Source organism: Puma concolor, chromosome A3, assembly GCF_028749965.1.
Source record: "Puma concolor isolate L17-30 chromosome A3, mPumCon1.1.hap2, whole genome shotgun sequence".
Lineage (NCBI taxonomy): Eukaryota > Metazoa > Chordata > Mammalia > Carnivora > Felidae > Puma > Puma concolor.
In genome coordinates this window covers 107,376,263-107,388,546 of record NC_141669.1, presented here as the reverse complement: position 1 = coordinate 107,388,546, position 12,284 = coordinate 107,376,263, and the positions used below count along the sequence as shown (strand labels likewise).

The 12,284-nt window shown below is 39.9% G+C and overlaps 1 protein-coding gene across 1 annotated transcript in view; it reads right to left on the bottom strand.

Moving 5' to 3' along the window:
* Positions 1 to 1,637: 1,637 nt before the first annotated feature.
* The window catches only part of TMX4 (thioredoxin related transmembrane protein 4), a 45,920-nt gene continuing 35,273 nt past the window's right edge, over positions 1,638 to 12,284 (bottom strand). Inside the window, exons 7-8 of the mRNA XM_025931835.2 lie at positions 7,159 to 7,222; positions 1,638 to 5,765 (exon numbers count right to left, since the gene is read on the bottom strand). Of these exons, the coding sequence (XP_025787620.1) occupies positions 5,407 to 5,765; positions 7,159 to 7,222 (423 nt within the window). The 3' untranslated portion in view covers positions 1,638 to 5,406. The remainder of the gene's footprint in view (positions 5,766 to 7,158; positions 7,223 to 12,284) is intronic.

The following is a 12,284-nucleotide window of genomic DNA, read 5'->3' as shown; positions in this document are numbered from 1 at the left end:
TAGCCTCCCTTTCGATTAGGCGTGACCCCGTGACTAAGTCTTCTCACAGGAATGAGAAAAGTAATGCGTATGTGCCTCCTGGCAGCCTGGCTTTAAGATCTCCCAGAAACACTCCTCTGTGCTCTTTCCCCTTTAGACTGGTTGGATGAAAATGACCATAACCACCTTAGAAGCCACATGTTAGACAGCAAAGCCTCTCCTGACCTCTCTTGGGTCCCAGAAAAACCTACATGAAGCGGAGCAACTATTATCTGGGTTGGCCAATCTAACCTAAGTGAAGCAGAAATAAAATTCTTGTTCTTAAAGCCTCTGAGATTTGGGAGTCTGTAAACACAGTCTAGACTGACCTAATACAGTCACCAATCTTGAGAAATTCACATGTTCTAAGATAGAATTCCAAATACTGTGGAATATGTTCCAGATTTGGTGTTTTTGCCTTCAGAAGCTGCAGGCTTTTCTCCCACCAAGGATGTATGACCAAGTTCATGTAGGCTGCGACACTGTATAATGGGTATTTTTCTCTACATAGACAAAAGAGCCTTCTGAGGCAGTTTCTCTGAAAGAATGACTTGGCAGTATGGAAGTTTAATCATTTTCTTCTAGCTGCACATCCGTTACCATCTTTCAAAAGTGAAAAATCCAGGGGAGCATGGGTGGCTCAGTCGGTAAGTCTCCAACTTCAGCTCAGGTCATTATCTCACGGTTTGTGGGTTCAAGCCCCACTTCGGTCTCTGTGCTGATGGCTTGGAGCCTGGAGCCTGCTTCAGATTCTGTGTCTCCCTCTGTCTCTGCCCCTCCCCTACTCGCTCTCTCTCTCAAAAATAAATAAACATTAAAAATTTTTTTCAAAAATGAAAAATCCAATATCCATAGTTCAGTCCCTAAGGGCATTTAAAAGTCACCTCATCTCCTTTGTGCTTTTCCAATGCTACCATGATAAGAAGGATTAGGTGTAGACCAGAGCTTTCTGAATGCCCCAGGAGACCAGGTCAGTCCACAGTGTCTTGAAGGACTAGCAGCATCCTTTGCCATATTCACCAGCCCTGGCCACCTCCACACCTCAGGGCTGGGCCAAGGGAGACCTGACAAATGAGTAAAATGAGTTTCTATAGGCAACACAATGGCTACAACAAAGAGGAAGTCTTGGATCTTTGCACTTGTCCTTGGTTTGTGCACTTTCCAAAGTAGCTAAAAGGCACATGGTTTGCATTTCACCAAGTCAAAAAGAGGACAGAAAGAAAGGGGCAGGGGGCGGAAACAGATTGGATGCAGAATGGACAGATGAAAATTATTTTTTAACAAAGCAGTATTTTTCACTCCCTAGGTGAATGACTTTTGTGAAAATAGTTCTATGAAAAGCCATACACTATTTTGATTTTACTTATCACTATCATTAGGTTTGGCTGCAAATAGAAGTTTACAATAAAATAAAAAGGAATATGATCAAAGATTCTATACAATTTTGTGATAAGGTGATTTGTAATTCAAGCAATATAATGCTTGAGGCTTATATCTTGATTTCCTATTACTGTTTCCAGTTACTGCAGATGCTATCTGAGGAAGCAAAGAACACATGGATGAAGAGAAAAATAATTAAATATCTCTGAGCTAAATAATTACAACTATTACAAAAAATATAAATAACAAATTTAGAATGTATTACAATACAAATAAATAGTATTTTTAGTGTAAAAACTGCATTTGCACAAAGAAACTAATTAGGAACAAATACAATCACACTACATCGGAAACATGTTAAAATGGTCTGAGGCACACAGAAACAATGGCACAGTTCACGTGAAACTTGACCGAGAAGAGGCCATCTGAAGGCCATGTCCTGGTCTGAAACTACCAAAGGCCTTTCAACCAAATCTCCTGGTTCAGAAAAGCTACTCAAAAAGCTGCCCCATCAAGGTTCATCAGACTTGATGACTCCGTGTTTGGTTTTTCAAGACAAACTAATCTGAAGAGGATCAAAATGTAGGACTGAGGTAAAGATACTGAACAAGGAGGAAGTTTTCTGTTGGCACAAAAGATTTACATGAATACTTTTCAAAATGTTGTTATATTTGATGGGATGGGTCAATTATACGTTTATAATACTGGCAGATAACACTTCAACACTGAGTTGGACAGAGATAAGTTGATACACATTAGCGAAAGCACCAATCTTTCCCTTCTTTCTCTCACTTCATGCCAATTTAACATTTTATACTGAAATCTTAGGTGTACCCTATTGTTTCTACTTTTTTTTTTTTTTTTTTTGGACTCTTTAATGCTTGCCATCCTGTAAAGCAGCATACAGGCTCCAGTCTTAAATACTTGGTCATAAAAAGTCGTATGCTAAGTGCTCACTTCAGAAGACATTTTTTATCATCCTTCCCCAAAGGTGTTATGCACTGTGGACTCTGCAGGCTTATATAAACTCAAATCATGTAGCAATGCCATAGCTATCAGCAAGGATTGGGGCCATAAAAAAGTCAAAATTTGGCATTCTCTAAAGCTTGTTTACTTTTTATTACAGTCATTATTTTGGATTTCTTTTTGTAGTTAAGGAGTCCTGTGGCTAACAGGGCTCATATGCATCAGTTCAGGTGGTAAGTATGCACCCATGCAGTGCAGGGACCTGTGAAGTAGAGGAGTCCTGCCTGTCACCCCATTCAGTGCTTACACTTCAAAGGGAAGGAAAGAAGTGGGATTGTCTACTCATTGCTTCAATGAGAGAGCTCTAAGCAAGTTGGGGTGCTTTAGCAGATCTAGCAAGAGATGAATGATAAAAGAAACTAAGAAAAAGGTAGAAGTTTCAAATTTTCCTTCTGATCAGCGAAAAGACACCCTGCTCCAACTGCTCCCATGTAAAGTATTTCACTTCTATTCCAAAATCTAGAGTCACTTTTATTTAATTTTCCTGATTTGAGTTACATAAAAAACTATTCTGTAAGTAACTGATATTGCAACATAAGGAAGCATGATTATTTTTTAATTTTTAAAATCAAAATTGTGTTTCCATGATTTGGCTCCTGGATTAAATATATTATCCACACGAAAAATCCACAAAATCCTATTGAGGTGTTAATCTAATCATAAATTATTTTAGGTTGACTTTTTCCCTTTAGTTTTATATCCAGTAAGTACTGAAAACAAACCTAAAGGCCTCAAGTGGGAAGAGATTAAATTAGATGTGTACTTATCAGTCCATTGAGTAAAAACCCCATCTTTTGCTGGGATGTTTAAAAAAAAAAAATGGTACCTGTAGCCACAGATGCTCCAACTTTTAATGGACCTTCTTCGCCAAACTGTTTTCTCCTCTTCCTCCAATTTTTTACAAGTATTGTTGAGAAAGAACATATATTTTTCTTATTATAATTAGATACTATTTGGGGTCCAATTGGAAATTGGCCTTACATTTATAAAAAGCCAAAGTGGATTTTATTTCTTCATTCCTTCCCTTCTGGTCAAACACTACACTTAAAAAAAAAAAGTTTTAATATAGGGGAATGGGCAAAGGGGGGAGGTTTAAACAAAAAAGTCAAATAATGAAACCTTTTTTATTCCACACCTCTGAACTTGAACTTAGTGATCTTTAAAAACTTTGTTTCAGAGAAAGAAATCCAGTGACAGAAGAGAAGAGAAGAGAATGATCTAGAAAAGCTTCCCAATATTAGGGAGACATAACTGCCACCATCAGAACCATGGTGCTTGGGGTGAGGATGTATCAGAGACTTACATGGCAGGAGGGGCAGGAAATGAGCCAAAGTCAAGGTTTCCCCAGTCCCTCAGTTCTGTGATGGCTTCAAACTCAAGATTCTGTAGCTGTCTGAAGCAAAAAACTATTGGCGACTGTTAATGAACCTCACCGTACTAGGGGATGAGCCTGTCAGGTAACTGAGTTGGAAAGATGAAAAATAACCATCTCTAAAAACTAGCTTCTGTCAGAATAAAAACTCCCTTTGTGTGAGGCTTGCAACAGACCCATTCATCCGCCCGAGGGTAGAGAGTTTCAGAACTCCCCCTCCTCCAATGAGCCCCTGTTCAAAGTTAATATGAGGTAAGGGTTATCTAAACAGCCAGACAGGAGTATACTGCATATTTCTTTATAAAGATGACAGAAACTTTTCGAATTTCATAAACCTGTACTACTTGTTTTTCTGTCTGGACCCAAGGGGTGTAGGATCAACTTTAGACATCTTTCATAAGCTTGGAATCTAATTTTACGAATTTATTCTAAGACATAAATCAGGTAAGACAGAAGTAGATGGATGGATTCTTTAAAAGAAATCAGGCCCCCTGGGTACTTTTAGTGGACTGAGTATTGAGAGATTTACAGGAATAAAATTCTCTACAAGATTAAGGAAGAAGGAAACGAAACCAAATCTTTCATTTCCAGATATTCACTTTCATTAATTCTTTCACCAAAAGCACATCACTGAACGAAAACCAGAAATGGTTTTGCAGTTAATAATAAAGTGGTTCAAGAGCCAAGGAACCCCTTGAGATGGAAACAAAACAACAAAGTATTCAAGTTCTCTTCACAAGACTACCTTGTACTGGCAACACTTAGGGCACTTCTGGCTTCAAAAGAATATTGCTAAAGGAACTTTTTGAAAAAAAGTAATTACTACATTTTGGCAAAAAACAAAAACAAAAATCACTCCTATAAAACCCCTACTTCCTTTTGAATCTCCAAAGGTTACAACATTTCATTCAAGATGCTTGGCAGTCACGGGCTTTGGTTCCGGATTATGTAAACCCTTAAGTCAAGAAGGAAAGCGGCTGATGTCAACCAGCCGCTGTCTGTGGCCTATCACTGAGGAAGTATTGTGAAGCATGTGGGGCGCCTGCAGGCCCGTGGTGGGAAGGTTGGAGATACTAAAGGTAAAAAATAAATCACAGCAAAAGAGATTCGGAGAGTTGGGATGATGTCCAAGCTCTTTTCTACCATAATAATCCAGGGCCCTCTCAATTTCTACCTCTAAAAAAGTGTCTCTCCACCGCGGTGGCTGATGTTTCTTACATTTGACAAAAATGAATACTTCACACAAAAGACTTCCACAAGACGTCTGCTGCTTATGAGGAGGCTCATGTTGCTTTGCTTTCATTTTATGGCGCCTGCGGGGTGCTTTCTCAGGTCAAAACTCTCTAGCCCCAAGCAAATGAATTTGTGCCCATACTAAGTGCTCAAACAGATCTAACACCGTGTTTGTCTTTCTGTTTCCTGATTGTCATGCCTGAAAGACTCTCATTAATATACATGAGGCTTAATGCCATAAGACTACATGACTAGAGATCATTTTTTAAGAGAAGCTTGCTCATTCAGGAAAAAGTATGGATTTGATTTACACTGCAGACCAGAGGGAAGCTGACACAGTCCTTTGGTCTGAATTCTTGGAAACACCGTCACTAGACCTATGGGCCCTTATCGGCATGCTGACTTTTGCGCTGCCTCAGTGTGTCTTCCACCACCTCTGTGTCGGCTGGGCTGGGCTGCACAGGCGTGTCTTCTTCAGGCTCAGGTTCTCCATCCTCCTGGACCTCTCTCAGGGGCCCCTGGTCCTGGGCATCGTTCCTCTCCTCATCCACGCGAGCGGCAGCACTGTCCTCCTCCTCGTCCTCCTCCGCTTCGTCCTCATCACCAAGGTCTTCTTTCTCTTCTTCATCATCTACAAGGCTGTCCTTGTTTTCTTCCTCATTTGAATCATCTTTTTCCTCCTCTGCATCCTGCAACTGTTCAGCTTTGTGAGCCTCCTCTGACCTCCGAGTCTGCTCTGTGGAGGGAAAAGAGGGGAACATCCTCTGAATAAACTGGTCATTCAGCAGTCAATTGAGTGTGTTTAGCTGTGAAATGAAAGGGTGGGGCCCGTGACCATTTTCTCCAATCTGAAGCTATGTTATCACACTGCACAGATCTCTGGCTGGCGGTGTCCTACCTCCATCCAGGGCTTCTCCATTCCTCTCTGGAAAGTTCACTAACTGTGTTGACTGATAGAGCACAGAGCCAGGGAGGGTAAAGGTTCCTTCTGGCTTACTCAGTGACCCACTCACTAGTCATGGTGATTAGTTAAGAAATGTGACTTAAGCCAAGCCAATCACAGGACTTCCCAGGAGTTTTTTGGCCAGAGTCAAGAAGAAAAGCCTTCTCTCTTTCTACAGGAATTGATAAACTGATAAAATGTGAGTTAGGGCTGTTGACAGCCACTGAATCAGCCACATAGAAACAGAAACCTAACATCCCTTGGGCTGAGCTTGCAACCAGAACATCCCTAGATTTTTCAGTTATGTGAGTTAATAAAATTTCCTTTTTTTCCTAAGTTACTTTAAACTGGGTTTATGGTATTTTTTTTTTTTTTTCAACGTTTATTTTTTTGGGACAGAGAGAGACAGAGCATGAGTGGGGGAGGGGCAGAGAGAGAGGGAGACACAGAATCAGAAACAGGCTCCAGGCTCTGAGCCATCAGCCCAGAGCCCGACGCGGGGCTCGAACCCACGGACCGCGAGATCGTGACCTGGCTGAAGTCGGACGCTTAACCGACTGCGCCACCCAGGCGCCCCGGTTTATGGTATTTTTAACAATTCTAAGGAACATAATATATTTTCTAATAATCTACGGAAATCTCCAAGTCTTGAGAACTTCAAGAACTGAAAAGAAATATAAGCTTATTTAGTTAAACTTCCACATAAAATTAAACAATTATAAAGTCTCAAAGAAGACTTCAAGCAAAGTCTCAAAACTAGGAATAAAAACGTGAAAACCCAGGGCTGTTTAGTCCCACAAACAGTGTGGAGCAGTGCAAGGATTTGGGAAGACTGTTTTTATAGGATTTAGAATAGTTACTGATACACGGTTGAGACTCAATAAATGTGAGTTCTCTTCCCTCATTCCAGTTTGAATGAAGGAAAAGGTGTCAACTAATTAATGAAGGGCATATACTCAAGGGGAAAAACAATGACCAAAATGAAGTATTACCTAATTTAAGGGAAGAAAAAAAAAATCATTTTTGTTCAAATCTGACCTAGAAAACTTATTTCAAAGAATTTGGTAGTAGTGATGGTTTGGTCACCTCGCGAGTCAGGGGGGAAAACTCCAGTATCTATCTGAGCACAAAAGGGCATGCCACAGAATTCCAAAACTACTCTATCACATGAGTTTATCATACTTACCAGTGCGCTCAGATAAATGCCTTGGAAGTGGTACATAGAAACATTCTGATATTATCACCAAGACCTGAAGGGAAAAAGTGATTTTACAGTGAATAGATATGACATTTATTACCAAAGAGCCTCAAATTTAGGTCTTGGATCTATAATCAGATATTTACAGACAAATAATTAGCGGTTGGTCAAAAGTCCTCAAAAAGGACAAGGGCATAATTAAGACTTTCCAATTTTTCAAATGTAACAATTTAGGAAAATATTGATTTATAACAGGGGTCACAAAGTCAAATGTCTATAGAGATCCCACCAAAAACTGGTAAATCAAACGGGTATAAGAAAATGGATACTATCAGTCAAGTCTAAAGCGGCCTTTTTAAAAACACCCCTCTGGACAAACAAAACTAGTCTGTATATGGCTGCCTCTCACCAATGCCTGAGTAAAAGGCTATTTATTTCAGGGTCTAGAATTCTTAAGAGTACCATAAGAAATTTCTACAGAAATAAATTGCAAGAAAAGTTATCAGTGATATGAACTAAACCCTATTTTAGACAGTGACTGACTTGGCTTCATCTCCGACCTTAATGAAATATGAATGAATCATTTTCTACTTGCTAGAAACATCCCTCTCCCTTGATAAACTACAAGCTCTTTAGGGGCAGGTTCATCCCAGTCCCTGTTCCATGCCTAGTCCGGCATGGGCCACGGTGATGAAGCTATGGGTGTGGGGTGCAGTTACCTGGACCCAGAATAAGCTGCAGCCATTCTTCACACCTTCCCATGCAGCATCACACAACATAAAGATACAACCAGGAAGAAGCTGCCCATTTAGAAGGACAGTGTCCTTCTTGTACCTAGCTGACTCCCAGACTTGGCCTTTAAGATAGTAATACTACTTCATACATTAGTGTTTTAAAGATGCTCTAAAATTTTAAAGAACCTGATATCATAGTTCTTTTGATTCAGTTTCATAAACATCAAATGAGTACTCTACTTTGTGTTCAGGAGTATCACCATCTGTATATTCATTTACCACTTTACTCAAAATTTGGTTCATTAGGTTCAAGGTATCGTGTTAACTTCTGTGGGGACAAGTTCAAAAAAGGAGAAAAAATGGCAGTTTAAACATAAAGCAATATGGAACATGAATTTCATAAGAAAAATGAATAAAACACTTTGACAGATATTTCAAAGATTCAGATATTACAACCAGTTATGGGTTTGGGAAGGATCAAGAATGACCACTTGAAGGAGGCATCACTTAAGGCCCTGGGCATAGTCCAGAGCGGATGGGTAGTACCAGCTGCCTGGTTCGTCTAAGCTACACCAAACTGGACCATGGGGGCTCCTATATCCAGAGGAAGCCCTGAATGCAAGGCTGGGGAGACCAGTGTGGTAGGACAGTGGGATGCATAAAGCTCTGTGGGTTGGTGAGGAACAAGCTCCCTGGGCCAGCTAGAGGGCTAGGTATAGAGGGCCTAGAAAAAGACTTAAGGCATACTAACCTCAACCTTGTCTCTCATTAACTGTGTGACCCTGAACAAGTCATTTAACTGCTTTCTCACTGGAACTCTCTCAAAAGGATGGATTTGGGTTAACCTATCATGAAAGTCTATTTTATATCTAATAGTACACAATTCCATCATATAGCCTTAATTCAGAAACTGGAAGGAAAACCCTCTTATTCTCCCAGATTCTCTCAGTTCAAGATCTATTTTCTCATCTAGAGAACTATTCCCTTGGAATGGTCCACTTCCTAAGCCACTAAGAATGGCACTGCTTAAAAGCAGGGTCTAGGGGCACCTGGGTGGCTCAGTCGGTTAAGTGTCCAACTTCAGCTCAGGTCACGATCTCACGGTCCGTGAGTTCAAGCCCCGCGTCGGGCTCTGGGCTGATGGCTCGGAGCCTGGAGCCTGTTTCCGATTCTGTGTCTCCCTCTCTCTCTGCCCCTCCCCCGTTCATGCTCTGTCTCTCTCTGCCTCAAAAATAAATAAACGTTAAAAAAAAAAATAAATCAAAAAAATAAATAAATAAAAGCAGGGTCTATAGGGGAGTAGTGCCCTTTTCTTCCTCTTCCCTTCCAGGGTTATATTTTCACGTTCCAGCTGTGACCCAGGTAGATACAGATAGCCATGCAACTAAATGAGGAGGCGAGACAGATTTGCCACCTTTCACAGAGAGTGAAATCTAGGCCTCTTGATATTAGAGACCCTCCTCTGAGGGAGGCTCTGTGCTAGACACTGGGGAGCAACACACAGAAAAATAATCTACCCAAGTACCAAAATTTAGACAGTGACCACATATACCAAGTGAAATGGAGACGGGAGAGTAGAGGCATATGATCGCTGCCTGTGTTTTCCACTGCTCTTCTGTTTGCCTAGAGCTTTGCTGTCTTTTATCCTTCAGAGCAGAGTCACTGATCAAAGAAAATGACACTGCCAGAGTGATTTCATATACAGATGATACACTTAAGGGTCTTTCCCATATTGATTTAAAATGCAAAATATATACTTGATTTCTAAAACTAGGCCCTTTGCTGACATGTGCAAAATAACATTTAGTATTAACATTTCAGCCATCGTGAGGCTCAATCACGAAAACAAACAAAAATCTAAACCAGCAGCCTTGTTTTGACTTCTCATCTTCTAAAATTAGGAAAAAGTAGAAAACATAATAGGCTTGTGGGAAACAATGACTTGATCAGGAAATGACTTCTCTATGGAAAACATCCTGCCCTCCTGGCCACTGTAGAAGTTAAACTCCATAAGAATTCATACAGGGAAGAAATTCCAGGGTCACCAGGACCAAGCCTCAGGTGACTGCATGCCTGGGCTCTGCTTTCAGCCCTCAGTTAATGGCAAAGGTAACATACAAGACAGAACTGCACACCTGCAGACCTCCCTGAAGGCAACAATTCTGGTTGTTGTGTGCTTCTTTTGGTATGTATTACAGTTGTAGAAGAGGAATCAGAGATATGTGTTTGGTATTTTATGGAAATGTATTACCGGAAAATTTCTGAGTTTATTACTGCTTTGAAATTATTACTATTTTGTTAAATAGTTACTCTCCCAATTTCTTATAAAGGAATGATATTCTGTATCATGTAATCACTTGAATAGTCTAGAATCAACTCTCTTGTTTCTTCAGGCCAAATCTTAATAACCCTCCTGTACTGATTATTTGAATCTAAGTTCCCAAATGAAGTTAGGGCATAGACAGGCCTGACTTGATTTCTTGAATTTAAAGTTGACCTCAAAGATAAATTTCAAAAAGCCTTTATGCTGAGAAGAGTTTCCAATGGTCTTCCAAAAGGCTCACGCTCAACCTACATTCTCCATAACTCCACTTGAGAACCACCCAGTATCTCATGGTGCTCCCCCTACAAAAGTCTCACACTCATGTGGCCCTAAAAGACACCACCAGAACAATCCAGAACTAGACCATAGATAGGAGAAGCATATTTATATCCAGTCAGCTTTATACAAAGTCAAATACTTTAAGGCCAGTCAGTCAGGGACATGTTAGTTAGCACTAGGATTAATGCAAGCTAATGAATGACACATCTGAGTTCCATCCCCACCTGTGAAGCTAACACCAGCAGTCACAAATCAAATATACCATAATTTGAAATAAGCATGTTTGTAGCAAAGCCAAATCGAATCAAATAAAAGCCTCCTTGGCTTCTTGGGAGTTTGACTTTGTCATCCCAAGTTATATATCAATATGGATAAAAGCAACTGCTAACACTTTAAGCTAATTTTTAAAAAAATTTTTTTTTTCAACGTTTTTTATTTATTTTTGGGACAGAGAGAAACAGAGCATGAACGGGGGAGGGGCAGAGAGAGAGGGAGACACAGTATCGGAAACAGGCTCCGAGCCATCAGCCCAGAGCCTGACGCGGGGCTCGAACTCACGGACCGCGAGATCGTGACCTGGCTGAAGTCGGACGCTTAACCGACTGCGCCACCCAGGCGCCCCTTTAAGCTAATTTTTTAAAAAGAACTTGCTAATTTAAAAAAGGTAAACAAATAAAATAAAAAGAACTTGCTAAAGAGCTGAAATGCATTATACAGTGTAAGGACAGACCTACCTAAATGTTTGTCCTTTTTACATAAATTCTTAATAATCATCAATTATTCCTATCATATAGTGTTTAGGAGCTGTGCGATAAATATATAGCACAATGGTTTTAAAGACTTATCTTGGGGCACCTGGGAGACTCAGTAAGCATCTGACTCTGGATTTTGGCTCAGGTCATGATCTCACAGTTCATGAGTTCAAGCCCTGTGTCAGGCTCTGTGCTGACACTGGGGATTGCTTGAGATTCTCTCTCCCTTCCCTGGCTTGCGCACATGTGCACTCTCTCCAAAATAAATACACTTAAAAAAAAAAAAAAAGAACTTATCTTAGAGCTTAAAGCTCAAATTGATCAAGTGTGGGTAAAAAGAAAGATTAAAAAATTATATAAAGAGTAAAACATGCCAAAACCCTTACAGTTGTCTATACAGCTAAATAAATAAATTTATTATTTCAATTCTTACCTAAAACATCTAGGAAGAAAATGCACAGATACCTATTAGATACCACTTTTTACACCGAAAGAAGACATAGTAATGTGCTTTGCATCTTATTTTTTCCCATAATAATGACTGTGTTTTTTGTCTACCTTATCTTACAAAATCCACCTTGGGATAACTGGAGTCTATGTATAAGTAGCTGGTCAGGATTAGAGATTCAATTGGAGGATATGAACAAGAAAAAAGTCATCTTGTTCACTCAAGGAACAAATTCACAGGTTTGGCCTTATCACCACAGTGTTCCAATCAAGTAGGCAATGTGTGAAATCACAGCTGACTTGGTTGTCTTGGAAACTGACTATGAATTCACATAAGGTCTCCAATTCTTTCATTACCGCCTATATTCTAGGCAGCACACATCTTCAGGATATTTCAGGATAGGATTAGGAGATAACAATTAAATGAATTTTCCATTATATCTCAAATTACCACTGACAGTAATATCAAACAAGTAAATGCTACTTAACTTCTTAGATTATACACAAAATGATATTTGTTTTTATGCATCTTTTCTTTCTTGGCTGCTTTCTAGTTTTGCATAAAATCCATGTGGCTTT